The sequence below is a fragment of the Ciconia boyciana genome, chromosome 16 (genome assembly GCF_034638445.1).
Source record: "Ciconia boyciana chromosome 16, ASM3463844v1, whole genome shotgun sequence".
NCBI lineage: Eukaryota > Metazoa > Chordata > Aves > Ciconiiformes > Ciconiidae > Ciconia > Ciconia boyciana.
This window is the reverse complement of record NC_132949.1, coordinates 9,400,669-9,415,459: the sequence shown is the minus strand read 5'-3', so window position 1 is coordinate 9,415,459 and position 14,791 is coordinate 9,400,669. Positions and strand designations below refer to the sequence as shown.

Genomic DNA, 14,791 nt, shown 5'->3' with positions numbered 1-14,791 from the left:
TCACAGGGCCAGATAAACATTGGCATTGTGCCAGTTAATGGTTTTAATTCTGTTGTATACTTAATTCCATGGAAAAATCATTTCTTAGTTTTAAAAAATAAGCAAATCAGCGCAGGCTCTAGTTTCTCACTTTGCCATGAGGTTGTCCCTTCCAGCCTTTTCTCCCAGCTGATCAGGACCTTGGAGTACTTCAGTGTTTGATGGCCAAAGCCGAGCTGGCTTGGTGAGAGCCCTTGGGCAGCAACGTGGGGGAGCAGCCCTCACCCCCACCGGGCTGCTCCCTCCTGCCCATCCTCTTTTCCTCCTCTTCCCTGGTGTTCCCTCTGATCTGCTGGCACAATGGTTTGGGTTGCTAGTCTGTATCCAAGTTAGAGAAACTTTCTGGCTGAAATGGTTTAGTATTTTTGGTAGATCAGACTATGTCTGGAGTGCTCTTTCTGAATCTTGTGGCCACGAGCAAGTCATGTACAGCTTCATCCTTTGCAGAAGTAATGAGTACTTGAAATTTCAGTGTTGGTAAATGCTTACATCTCTGTAATAATAATAATAGTAGTAGTAGTAGTAGTAGTAGGTAAATGCTTACATCTCTGTAATAATAGTACTAGTAGTAATAATACCCCAAGATCTGTAATTTTCTAATTTCTGCTCTCCATCTCCCAAATGAAATGGAAATATACACTTTGTTCAAAAACATAAAAGTGATACTATTTTAATTATCCTTTCAATTTGTCAAAGCAAGCAAAACTAAGCAGGAGTTGGCTTTTGATACAAGTTCAAGTTTGGACAACGGGTGCTTAGATATGCGCATACACAAGTCTGAGGTGGTGCAGCCTTCCCAAACCCAGGATGACGGGTGGTGAGAGCCTGAGCCTAAGCCTGTTTTCCGTGGAGAAGGTTTGGTACCTGCCGGAGAGGCGGTGGTGGTGACCCACAGAAGCTGTGTGTGCCCCGTGGCAGGCTGTCCAGAGAGCTGGAAAGATTCGTCTCCGGAGGGACTGCTGTTCAGTGAGAGGATCAGCTTAATTCATAGTTTATACTACAGGTTTTTTAAAGGCCAGGTGGAACGGTAAAGTCAACAGGACTTAAAAAAAGACCCATTAAAACTAAGTAATATTTTGTATCAGGTGGGTGACAGATTTATTTATATTGTGGAAACAAAATAGTTTTCACATACATGTTGAATATGCAAATTTGATATTTGAAACGAATTATTCTGCATTTAGTGACATTTTTCATCTACTTTTTTAATTGTCAGAGTTAGGATAAACTGTTCATTTCCAAAGCTGGTGATATATCTTGAATAGGCAAAGAAGGTTTTATTGTTTGCTCTTCAGATGTTACTGGTACTTTTAATTTTTTTTAATATTCAAAGTTCCTTTTTTGTTATAGAAATAAGCACAGCTGAAATTGTTTAGGTTTCCAAAACAAAAGTCTTGAAGAAGCAAAGTGCTGATGGTTGCTGTCAAACTTGGCGTATTTTTCCTTGTCCGAGTCCCTGCTTGCTTTGAAACCACCCTTGACACACTGCTGCTGCTGTGGAAGTTGATCAGTTTTCAGGTCTGTCAAAGCCTGGAGAGAGGTCGAGCGCTGGTTTTATAGTGTATGTATAACAACATGAGATGCAATTTTGCACTTACTGGACATGCTTGTGATGAGCTGGAGGACTACTCGGTTCTGTGTGTCTAGGAAGCCCAATGGGTTTCTTCTGGGCGGCCGAGCAGCTCTGGTAAACGCTGCCAAGGGAGTTGAACAAATTCCCTGCCATGCGCTGCCAGCGCCGTGCTGCTCTGCTCCCGGTACCCCTGCCCCGACTGCCTCGGGGCTGTTCCCGAAGAGACCCAGCACTGCTGACCTCTCTGTGCCAGCAAATTCTGCTACAGGCCAGGGTGGGTCTGGCCTGCTTGTTTCAGGCAGGGTTAGTATGGGGCATGTCAAATGTATGTCTGGAGTGCAAATGTAGAAGACTAGGGTGTCCAGAAATGCTTGATGTGAAGGTTTAGGTAAAGACGCCGAGAAAACAAAAGTTTTTTGTTTTGGAGTGCTGAATAAGCTGGTGGGTCAGGTCTTTTAACTGGTTTTATGGGAGATCATTAGAAGCCTGAAAATTTATGCTTTCATGGCTATAGGCAGTGTGATTTGATGTTAATATTAGCACTCTCACAGGCAAAGCTGAAAAACTGTTGAACTAAACAGGCAGTGGGTGCTCTAGATGGGTGCAGTAGCTTCCCGTGCAGTTTAAATGAGCATTCTTTTCAACACTAAATTGTCACATCTCCTCTTTCTTGTCCTTCCTCCTGTTTTAAACCATACAGAAGACTTGTTACAGTAGGGAATAAAAGGTTCAAATACTGTAACAGGCAATGTGTTTTGCCTAAGCAGAGAATAACCAGAATTTATCTTTATTTTTAAAACTTAATGCTGTTTTAATTCCAGTAGTGTTTATAGGACATTGTATTTTGTTCTGGTAGTAAAGAAGAGGCTAAAACTATGGAAAAGGAACAGTTGAGACACTGTTTAATACATTTAAAGGTTTTAGACTTGAAAGATTCAAGAAAAGCTTGTGTTACTCTTGTGCAGAAATACTGATGTACAAATAACTGTATAAATTTATTTCTCTGCAATGTAAACTTTAGCCACAAATTTATGTCTTCAGCCTATCCTATAGACTGGTCAATAAATTTATTAAATCAGAGAGAAGATTAAGATTTGTTGAGGTATTCTTTCTGTCCTTGTGTGAACTGGTTGGCTGGTTTGGTACCTGTAATGGACATGCCCTGCATATACTGGGGAATTTGTACCTTTCTTTGAAAGACAAAACCTTTTTTATCATTAAAAGTAGTGCTAACGTTGATTAAAATAATGTTCATGCTTTACATATTGGAATCCATTTTGCAGCTGAAGTTGAGTGCGGCTTACTACAGATGAGAAAATTTTCCTTTAGTCACTTGTGATATGTGGAAAAAGAATGGTGTAGGCTTGCTTGTCCTCGCGCCCATTCACTTGTGTTCTTGCAAATGTGTAGCTTAGTATAAAACTGAAAAGTGGTTTACTTTTTTCAGTTACTATGTTTCAGGGTCAGTCTAGAAAGGAGAAATGCTTTGCAGAGAAACACTTGTTATGTAACTTTGCAGAGTGCAGCAATGGTTCTTGTGCTCTTCGGTGGGATACAAAAACTTGGTGTTTTTGTAAGACACTGGATTAAAAAGTTATTCCCCCGAAATAGACTTGTTATGGCAAGAGAGTTGTGCAAGTCATCTGCTCTTTCCAGTGAAAGGAACTAATTATGAACAGTGTTTTAAGTGTAACTTTTGAAAACATAAGCCCCATATTTTTGAAGACCTTAAAATTATTTATTTAATAAATTGCCTGTGAGCATAATTCTCTTTTTAAATCCCAATACATAGAACATATTTGTGCATCATTGTAGGTACAGAGTATTTGCACATGTGTCTCCAGATTGGTTAAAGCAGGAGTAACACAAATTAATCTTTACTTGAAAACTTTTCTTACAGCTTTTCATTATCTGGAAACTCCCCCCCCTACACTCCTTTTCAATGGAATTAATTTTCTGAAATTAAAATTTCACAGCATGCTACTTTCTGTGTCCTAATAACTCTTCCAGTTTAAAAAAAAAAGAGTTACTCTGCCACTATTTCTTATTTAATAATTAATTTTTTTGCACATTATTTGAACATAACAACAATTATTTCTCACCATCCTTTTATTTATTGGGCTTTTATTTACTGTTTTAGGGTAAGTGTTCATAGACATCTTGTTTTGACAGCAATCCAAGATGTCTTAGAAATGCTGGAAGTTAAAACATTCAAGAAGTTTTTTCACTTGCTCTGTTGTAGAGTTAATAGGAAATCAGTGTTTTTCTTCTTAGTGTTGTACTTTCTTAAATCGTGTTTAGTATAAACACCCAGACACATACATAGACATACACAGTGGTGTATAAGGGAACCATTTGAGTATTGACATTAACTTGGTCGTGTGTATATAGATTGCTCCGTTGTCAGCCTATATGCTCGCTCTCTCCTCATGCAGTGGGTACCAGATATTTATAGTAAACAACTTCTCTGTGTGTGCTGCTGACTTCTGATGCAGCCTGGGAAGCGGGAAGTGTGTGAGATAAGGCTGGGGGGGTTGCACAGCTAAAAAAAGACGTGTGGGCTCTCACCGAGTTGGGTGTGAAGCCTTTATCAGCTGTATTCTGGTACATAAATTTTACAGCCATACAAAATCAGTTTTTTTAGATGTAGATTTCAAAATTGTTATATAAAATGTTGCAGGAGGCTACATACATAGTAAACTTGCCCCAAGTTCTGGTCGTAACACTTTATTCTATTTCAAATATATTTTATGTATTTTATAGTCCGTGTTTTGCAAACTGTTGTTTGGGAGACTGAAAAACATTATCCGTTTGCTCAGTTACAGAAAAAAAAGAAAACCCACAACTTTTCTGATACTAAAGCAATTTTTGGTTTTTTGGGTTCTTTTTATGTAGTGCCAGAACCTATTAAGACCAGTTTAAGCCAGCCCCAACCTGCCGGTACCGGTACCAGTACTTCCACCAGCACTATTACCAACAGCAGCAATGGCAAGCGTGCGTCTGCTAATGGGCAGCAGCCAGCTGCGTCCCGTTACCTGCCTCGTGAGGTGCCTCCACGCTTCCGCCAGCAAGAACAGAAGCAGCTCCTAAAGCGGGGTCAGCCACTGCCTACTGGGACTCTGACCGGCACCAGCCCAGCACAAGGTACTGGACAAGCAGGGGCAAGTCCTCCTCCGCAGCCAGGAGCAGGTGGACAGCATCACCCCAGTAAGACCCAAACAGGTAAGAACTGAAACCCAGTGGGATATCGACTCGTTCTTTATATAGTTATGCCCTCCGCTATTAGCACGGGTGTTGCAAAAACTTAAGGAATGTTAATAATTGTCTTAAAATAACAGGATTTAAAGTGAAGCATATGCTGTTGCTCTTTTTCTTAAATAAGATATTATGTCATTTCTAGGATCCAGTTCTAAAAGGTTTTCTTATTTATTTAGATGCTCGGACCTGTGGGGTCTTTTTCAAGTTTTTTCCTGTTTCTTTGGCAGTTATAATGGATATGAGCTTCAGGACATTCAAACACTTCTTTAGTGACCATACTTACAGAAGCATTGTTAATTTGGGTGTTTCCAAGTTTTTTACTATCATTTTGGCAATTTTAATGTTCTTTAAAGAGAGCTTTGCATATAACTATATGTAAATCAAAAATAGGAACTTTGCCTATGTTGTGGTGTGACACTTTTTTGCCTTTACTTGCTTATGCTCTCAATTGATATTTTCACATTAGGAAGATAATATTTTGTGAAAAGTAGTTCGGTATCTTAGGCCTTTCTACCACTTCATTCCATCCTTTGCAGATAGACACACCGACCTTCTTTTGGCTATGGGAAATAGCGTATTGAGGAGTAAGTCTCTTAGCTACCTTTTTTTCCCTGAAGCTGCTGATGAGAAAGTAAGAAGCAGCTCTCTTCTTGTTTGCCCTTCTGTGCTACAGATCGTGTAACTTTCACTTTTACAGTGGAGATGAGCTTAGTCAGTAATTGGTATAAATCACCTTTTTCATCACTGCTGTGTATATATGTCATGTTAGGCAAAGCAGGGAGTGTTCTAAGGTACAGTTATCTATGGCTTAGAAAAAGTTCTCTGGACTAAGTCACAAAGGGGTTTTTGATATCTTGAATATAAGTAATTTCTGTATGATCTGAAGTGTTGCTCATTATCACTCATTAATGCTGTCAGACATCACAAAACTTGGATCTGAACTGTCTGCAGTTTTTCCCTTTGGGCATTAGTGAATCACTATTTTTGCTGTACTTGCTGCTGTGATACTGAACTCCAGCAGAGAAAATTATTTGGTGTTGTCCTTAGAAGTTTTAGTTCGATAAGAAAATCATCTCTTTCAGAAATTATAGCTTTTATGGTTATCGAGATGCATTTGAAAATATTATTCAACTACTCCCCAGAAACAAAAATCTGAAAAGGCAAAGTAAAACAATTGTTTATTTACTTGAAATGTTGGGGTTTTAGGGAGGAGGAGAGGTTCTACTTTTGTATTCTCGAGTATTTGGCTTCAGTGACATGGAAAGTAATGAGTTCCCACCAGTTAGAGCAGCATTCTCATCTTCTTCGCCAATCTCAGTTCAGCAGGGATGGTGGCTGACATTTATGGCTTCTTTTTGATTTGGAGATGTTTGTTAACCCTCAGATTAATGTTCTGTGTTAGATATATTTTAATATATAATTATATAAATATGTATATATATTTAGATGTTTATTATTTTATTTTCAGAAATCTATTAATTATTTATATGGTAGAGACAGATTGACCAGCTCAAGTGGCTCAGGCTGTCTGAGGGTCAGTATTAGACTTATTCCAAGCATCATTATAGATGTATCTGAAACATCTTTGTTTGATCTTTAAGAAACATACTGTAAATCATGAAACAAAGTCCACCATAAATCATAACATAATCCATAAAAGAACTTAGCTTGTAAGAGTACAGTACTAGCTGTCTGACTTTGATCTTGCCAGATGCATTTGTACCTTGAGGTTTTAGACTTCTTTTCCTGATTCCTATTTTAACTTGCTGTATAAAATAAGCACTCGTTTCTGTAGTTTGTCAGCCTGGCAGCTACCAGCAGATGTTTTACACTGTTGAATTAGTTTGCTTTCTTACTCTTTTGCTACTTTTCTGCCACCATTAGAAAAATTCAGAATACAGTAAAAGCTAGTACAAATGTGAGGAGGAGTGCAGCAGCTTTTCCACTTTATATTGTATTCCGTATTGCACAAAACAAGTTAACCCATATAAAATTCTTAGCAGAAGTATTACTTGAAAGCAATTAGTGCAGAGTCAAAATTGTCAGGTTGTAAAGTCAAAACAAAAGCTTTCAAAGGCACCTGAAAATCTGTGCACAGTTCTTTGAGCAGGGAAGAGAATCTTAGACAGTCTAAATGCTTGGCTACTTTTTGTCTACTGAGAGCAAGAGGTTGTGTTTTGAGACTTAAATGGTTGCATTGCATCTTCCTTATAGAAAGAACTTGCTGAATACTAGAGCTCATTTATTTCTCTTTCCAGCAGGTGGAGCATCAGTTCATTTACTAACTACAAACAGTTACAAGAGAAAAACAATAAATCTATCTAGCTCATTTTATAACCACAACAGCTGTGTGCCTGGCTGCTTTGTGAGGCCGAGAGAGGAGTATAGCATGTCTCACTCCTGAGAGACCTTTGTAGGCATGAAATACGTATACTGACAGTCTTATTTGGTCGCTTATACTGGCTTTGTCTTCATCTTGACAGCGTGAAGAGCAAAGAAGTAAGAAGAGTATCCAGGGAGGGCCAAAACCTTTTCATCTCGGCTGTTAGGATTTGAGTAACTATTAGCCTTAGGAAAAATTTTGGGATTCTATCTCCTGAAAACCTCCAGGACTTAAGTTACGAATTTTCCATGAAATTTAATTCAAACTGGGTCGTATTTTTGTGAAAATTAAAATAAAGAACTTTAAACATGAGGATTCTGACTGAAGGAAACTTCTGTTGTCAGAAAGAAACTTTTCACCTTCCTCCTCTTATCATCAGTAGGAACTATATTCCTTTAAATGTCTGTCTCTGGTTCCCTGGGTATTTCATTTACTAAAGAGTCTTTGCAGGTAAAAGTTCTCTGGGAAGCAAAGGGAAGGAACAAAATAATCGAAGTTCTCCAGAAGAATCAGTGTAGGTACTTTATCCACATATAAGCAGGAATTTTGTCTGTCTGAACAGCACCTGCGTTGTAGAAGAGTCACCACTTTGTGAATGTTACTAGACGTCTTCAAAGTCTAGAGGCAGTCAATAATACATCAGTGCTCAGGGCTTTCTCGCTCTCTGGTAACCTGATTGCCTAACCAGAGCTTGTTATACCTGTGCTGGATTCTGCCCAAGCAAGTCTCCATATGTGGCTTCTTTATATTAATGATGAACAATAATAACTTTCTTTGATGGATGACTGGTATTAATCAAAGAGCCGGAATCGTCATACACTAGCATCTTGTATCCAGAAGATGCCTAATGTAAATTCATGTCTGTAGCTTTTCTTTTTATAGGGTCATATTCCTTCATAGTTAACTTGAAATTATGCAACCACATTCCTTCCAGGCCCTATTTATAACTACCTGGATACAAGGAAGGCTGTTAGAGAGGCATTGCCAGCCTCTTCACTGTAAAAATCACACTATTTTATCTCTTTATTCTCTTATCAGCAGTCTCTGTTATCTACTGCCTTGACCTATCCAAAGCACTTATCAGAACTCTAACTGCAGTGTCATGAATTAAAAAGGATGTTCTGCCAATGTAAAGAAAGTGGGAATTAATGACCACTAATATATTCTTTGTCAGGTTTATCATCTGGAAATATCAGTGAAGTGGATGAGAGTAGTGACTTTTTGTTTCTCTTTTAAGGTAATCTATAAAACATTAACTAGACAAAACTGTTAATAGGAGAAATGAAAACATTTCAAATTGCATAGAATATTTTAGAAATCTTACCCCTTGAAAACAGTCTTTTATTCATTGCTAACTGTTATGAAACTATTTTCTGTAGTACTTTAGAGCATTTTCTGTAGAATAGTTATTTGTCTGGAACTTTTATCTTGAGCTACAAAGCTTGTTCTTGACATGCCCCCTCTGTAATCCATTTCAGGATTACAGTGAAGGAAAGCTGTATCTGTAATTTATGAACAGAATTCTAATATCTAGTCCAGTTTGTTATTTTTACTTGAAGATGGAGCTTTTTACCTCTTCCCTCCCCACTTTGTAAACTAAATCCAATAAATGTGGTGAATAGTTAACTTCATTAAGGTGTGAGGCATTAATGGAATGATCTTTTTGCCATGTGATCCAAAAGAATTAAGGTAATTTCTGGAAACTACCATGGGAGATTAAAAATAGCAAGTAATATATCCTTCTTTGTTTCTTTACAAATTATGAAGTTTGTATAGGAGTCTCCGGGCAACCACTGTGTGTTTGATGATTATAAGAACAAAGATCAAAAGAAGTAATCAGTTTTTCCTGAAGATGCCTTTCACTTTTCTGCAATTCAGCAATGTGAAGCCAACATCCATCAACTCAAAAAATGTACCATGTCCTGCAGGAGTCATGACAGAACTTCTGCACTTCTTTTGTATTGGCGAGTATTTTGTGGGATGGATCCGTAACATATGTTTCCAAAGTCTAAAAAGAAATGAAAGCAAGTAATTAATGCAGTAGTCAAAATGAGAAAGCACGCAAACATTGTGGGAACTGAAGAGTTACGCTTTTAATTTGTTCTATCTGTTGTTTTCTGGGAAGTGAGAATTTGACGGCAGTTACAGAGATTTATTTTCCTACTGTGGTCTGATGCCAGATTCTGTGCTGAACTTTTCTTTTCTCTGAAGCTGGAAGTTTTATTTCATGTTTCAAGATTTCTTTAGCTGCAGTTTGCGTATTCATGCTTGTGGCATGGAATGTGCATGTTGAAGTAGGTGTTGTGGGCAGTTAGAAGTTGCTGAGTGCCGTTGTGTGGCTGGTTAACTCTTCTTATAAACCTGTTTGTATTAACTTTGGTTTTGATAATTTTTTTAGGAAGCAAGATTAAAAAAAACCTGCTTACTCTTAAAATCATGTCTGACAATACTAGTTTCAAACATCCAGTCCTTTAACTGTGGGTTACTTTAGAATTCCTTCTAATAGAGTGATTTTTTGCGGTTGTAAAGTCAAATTTGGAGCAAAGTTTTAGGGAGGGATAATATCTCTTCTAAAACCAGTCAATATAGTTGGAAAACACAGATAAGCTTTGACATACAGTTGTTTCATCAGATCTAGCAAAGTAGTAATAACCTTCAAGGTAAACGCATGTTTGAACAATTGCCCAGTTCAGCTTACTGTACTTTGTGATGAAGGTAGGTAAGGCATGCATATGCAACAGTAGGTCTGTAGCATATGAATAAAGTCTCATTTCAAAAGTTTGAAACAAGATTTAGCTTGATTTCCTGGAGGCATGGCAAACAGGCTGATTTTTAACGAATAAAGCACATATGAAAATTGCCTCTATGGAAATGATTTGCTGAACTGTATCTCTTTGGGCCTGTATTCTGTAATTCCACTTGCAGAATATCTTTGTTGGCAAAACATTACTGTGGTTTTGCTTTTAGCTGGGAAGTTAAGGAACAAAAACTTTAGAAATTGATTTATTCTGGATCATCCGTGAATAAATTCTCCGTTTCATATTAAATATGAAGAAGTGTTTTTCTTATGTAATAGTTAAAACACTAAACGCTATAAAGTAGAAATCAAAGATTAGGTAGTATATTTATTCACCTTGTTTGAACACTTTCTATGTATACCATTTCACACTTTCTATAGCAAATATACTTTTTTTTAAAGTGTACTGCATAGTACCTGGAAGATGTTCATTGTTGTGTCACGGCTGTTGATTTTGAATGAAGGAACTAGCATGGTGATGTTTCTTTGTGAATGCAAGAATTGGCTATTTCTACTACTTCTGTGGAATATAACTGTGTATAGCAAACACAAGATGCTTAATCTGCAGTAAAACTCCTAACAGCTTTCAGTTTTTACGTCACTTGTGTGGGCCATAATTTGCAGAGTAGTTCACTGTACAGCTTATCCCCGTACACAAAGTTTCCGCAGTGTGGCTATGTAAGAGTTTTCCTACTAGTGGGATCAAATTTGATGTCACGCCATTTGTTAAAAAAAACGGACATTATCAGTATTTTGTTTTGATTAAATCTTTTGCCAATAGTCTCATTGAATTAGTGTTGTAAAGGGATGTTCAGGTACCATCACAGGTTGCATGAGTGGTGATTACATTTCTTTCTTCTTGGTTTTTTTCCTCAGGGCTTTGTTTAGCATTTGGTAATGCTTGTTGTCTGGTACATGTCCCTGGAACTCAGGCAGTGTTACCAAAGGTCACAAGTGACAGGTATATGTTTAGACAAAAGGAAGATAAAAAAACATCGTACAAGGACAAAAATGGAGCAGTTAACATGGAGATGGGATCTAGCCAGTAGGTACTGTCTGGATGTACTCCTGAGTGATGAACATTGTCTGAAATGCAGTAATGGGAAAGTCTGTGAGAAGTGAGTCTCAGCTAGTAAAGGGTTTTGTCTCCCATGTAAATTTTCAAAAATTCCATAAAATGCTTTGAATATAGACAGAGAAATAGCAACTGCTGTGTAGCACAAATACGGGCATTATGAATGAAAAATGATGGTAAAAACTCATCAGTAAACTAATCTTTGGAATGAATTTTTCTGCATTGTGTATGTTATCTGACATCAGGCAGCAGAGCGTGAAAAATAAATCTGCTGCTTCAAATCTATTTGACAGCAATTAGAATTTTTCACCGGGAGAAGGAAAAATAGAAATCTGTAAAAGGATAGATAACTGAGATGCCTTTGTAGTTTTGCTCTCCTCACTTTCAAAGAGTGGGGCTGTGCAAAAACATCGTGACTCAAAGGCTACTGCTTTTGCTTTGGAATCAGTAGACCTGCATCCTACCTCTAGCTTCACTGTAGATGGCTGTGCTCTAGTGTTAGCTAGATATGTGAACTGGCCAGGTGTCTGGGGGGAAGAAAGGGCAGGAGACAAAGAGCCTGGCAAGTTGTTAAAAAGTGCAGATGGCAGTTTTCTGACAAAGCATGTGAAGAGACCAAGTAGCAGGACCTGTCTCTGATGATGGAGAAGTAAAAGGTAGAAAGCAACTAACTAAGGTCAAAGTGACCAGGAAATAAGAGTTTGGTCCTTGGGAAGAGCAGAAAGGGAGTAACGTCATGTGAAAATTAGCAGAAAGCTGAATTTATACAGCTCAGGAAACAGGTATGATGCTACAAGAAACAAATATTAAAAAAGGAAGTTTGTAGCTGTTAGGAAGAAAACCCAAAGAACAAAAAGACAATGTTTTCTTAAGTCCATTAGTGAAAGGAAGGCCAAGGGAACTGGTCTGATGTTCTACAGGGAGAACCATTGATAGGTGGCATCAGGAATACTTTAAATGCTTTTCCCTTCATCTGTAAACTAATGATTGACTTAGTTCTAAGGCTACAGTGAGTTAGAGTACTTAAGGAAATAAAATATTTCAAATTGTCTAGAAGTGATGAAATTCATAGTAGACTACATTGAGGATGGGTTGGAGTAATGTGGCCCACCAGCATTCTTTCAGAGTGTGAGAACTAGAAAACAGAAAATAAAACAACCGATGTTGAAAGGTGAGAAAGGGGAAACCGGGGAATTACAGATCAGTGATTGTAATCCTCTAGAATGATATTGGAAAAAATAACCAAAGCAGCTATTTCTGTACATTTAGAACTGTGCAAGAGAGACATACAGAGCTAATGTGGGTTTGTGGAGAGCAGGTCATGCCAAAGGAGAGTACTTCCCTGTCAGCAGTGCAGCAGGCACTGCGAAATGGGAGGGAAAATCATGTCCTAGAAGTTGACTTTGTGCAACCTTTGACAGTGTCCCAGAAGACTTTCTTGTGATGGATGTGTGGTGGTGGAAATAAGTGGGAAGTACAAGATGAAACTTTTGCAAGAAGTGTCATAGCTGCACAGGAAGCTGTAGACAGGGAGTAGCTATTGGTCCTTATTGGCAAAATGAGATCATTCTGAGTGAGAGTGCGAATTTGTACTCTTTGATATTTGCATCAGTCTTTTGGCTATAAACAACAGCCTTCATTAAATTTTTTTAATGATACCGAACTAGAGAAGAGTTCAAGGCAACTGTAAGACAAAATTACAAAATGGAATAGCGGTGACAAAATTGTGTAATTGAGTAAGAAATAAAGAAAAGGGAAAAGTTCTTTATTTTGGCCGGAACAGCTGTGTACACAACTATGGTTATGTGAGTATCACGCTGCAAAAATGGACCTGAAGTTGGTCACAGGATAAACCAGATAATGGTGTCAGGCTGTTGAAAAGAAGAGAAGCACACTGAGGGAAATTAAGAATACTCCTTTCCATGGGGCGCTTCTGATAAGGCCTCTGAATAGTGAGTCCAGTTTGGGGCACTGTGCCTTCAGAAGGAAGTGAACCAGCTGGAAGAAGAGCAGAGGAATGCAACAGGAATGAGTAGAGATCTTGAAAACAAGCCTTGCAAAGAGTGAAGGAATTGGAGCTGCTAAGTCAAAGAAAGACTGGAATTAGAAATGCAGAAATGCCTAAATGACTGCTGCAAGGAAAAAAATGATATGTTCTGTATGCCTGGATGGATCAGATAAGAAATAATGGGCTTCAATTTCAACAAGGCAGATTAAGGTTAGACATTTGGAAAAACGTGCCAGTATGAAAGCTATCTTAAGAAGTGAGAGAGCACTTGGGAATGTGCAGTCTCTGTTGCTGGAGGGCTTCCCTGTTGGGTTGGGCAAATGTCATTTAGTGTGTATCAGGAACAGTTCCTTAGATCAGGTGAGTGGTCTGCATGACCTCTCAAATCCCCTTTTTTAGTCTTCAGGTCTCTCTGAGGATTTCAAATCTATCAGACTCATGCCCTGTCGAGGTTGCTACAGGATGGAGCACATGGAAGGGAACAGCAGCTCATCTGCCAGCACGGGCTGGAGTGGAAGCTGTGCTTTATTTTGCCCCCAAACTTTGGTGTGGGCTCTCACTCTTCCTTGGGGTTCTGCATTGCCTTCCTGTGTACCCCTGTCCGGTAAACACAGTCCCCTTGAATTAAGTACCCTTTATAAGTACTTGCCTCTGTAAATTGAAGTAGATTTCAGGAAGTTTACGATATTAATAAGAAAAATAGAAGCAACATGAGAATGTGTCTTACGTTCTCTTCCAGTTTCGACATGTCATTTTAACTAATGGAAATTTCAATTGTGTATAGCTGATATAAAGGAATATAATAAGCCACAACAATATTTTGACTTTAAAGTTATTGCAAAATTGACTCTCAAGCTTAGTTTCTAGTTGCATTTGAAATAGTTTTCTGAATGGAACCAAAACCAAACAGATTTGATTTTCATTCATCTGTTGTTTTTAAAATGAGGTTAAGCCTGTCCAGTATTCAGAGACTATTGCAAAGAAACAGAATAAATGTCTTCAGAAGGAAACCAACTATTTTCAGGAGTACTTCAGTGGAACAGTTCTTGAGCCAAGAATAGCAGCAGCAATTGTGCTTTGGTAGTGAAGTGGCAGCAATTCTGAGAATGCAGCCAAACCTTTAAAGAGACATCAGTTGTGTGCGATCAGCGCAGAAGGGTGAAACTGCTTAAATGAACACCTGACAAGAATTGAAACAGCAAATTTAAAACGTGCTCCATTTACTGCGTAATTAATATGTATTTGGGGCAGATAGGAGGAGAAGGAAGAGCAAGGAAGTGAGAAAGGGAAATAATTGTAAAGGAGTGTATTAGACATAGTAGAAGTTTGTGTGTAAATTATCCTTTGAGATTTGTATATGTACATTGATAAAAGTTCTCTACGTGCGTTCTCAGAATTTGTGATGATATTTAAGTCCTGAAAACGTTAATCTGCCCCCCCCGGCTTCTGTTCACACTCTGTGTGTTCATATGTCTTAAAGAGAACCAGTGCTCTCCAGCCTGCGGTTGTTAAAATATGGTCCCCCCCTTTCTGCAGAAAGCACCCGGATCTGCGTTGCATTGTTTAGGGCAGTTCTTCTCTGCGTTTATAAACAACAGCGCCTTTGATTAATACGCTCTCATGTTTGCCACTTAGATCTTTTTTAGATAGAGGCAGGG

General features: G+C 38.3%; 1 protein-coding gene across 10 annotated transcripts in view; it reads left to right on the top strand.

Moving 5' to 3' along the window:
* TNRC6C (trinucleotide repeat containing adaptor 6C) overlaps nucleotides 1-14,791 on the top strand; it is a 110,456-nt gene that overhangs the window by 47,540 nt on the left and 48,125 nt on the right. For all 10 annotated transcript variants that reach the window (XM_072880851.1, XM_072880854.1, XM_072880859.1 and 7 more), the window contains one exon: nucleotides 4,508-4,834. In XM_072880851.1, coding sequence (XP_072736952.1) covers nucleotides 4,508-4,834 — 327 coding nt within the window. The remainder of the gene's footprint in view (nucleotides 1-4,507; nucleotides 4,835-14,791) is intronic.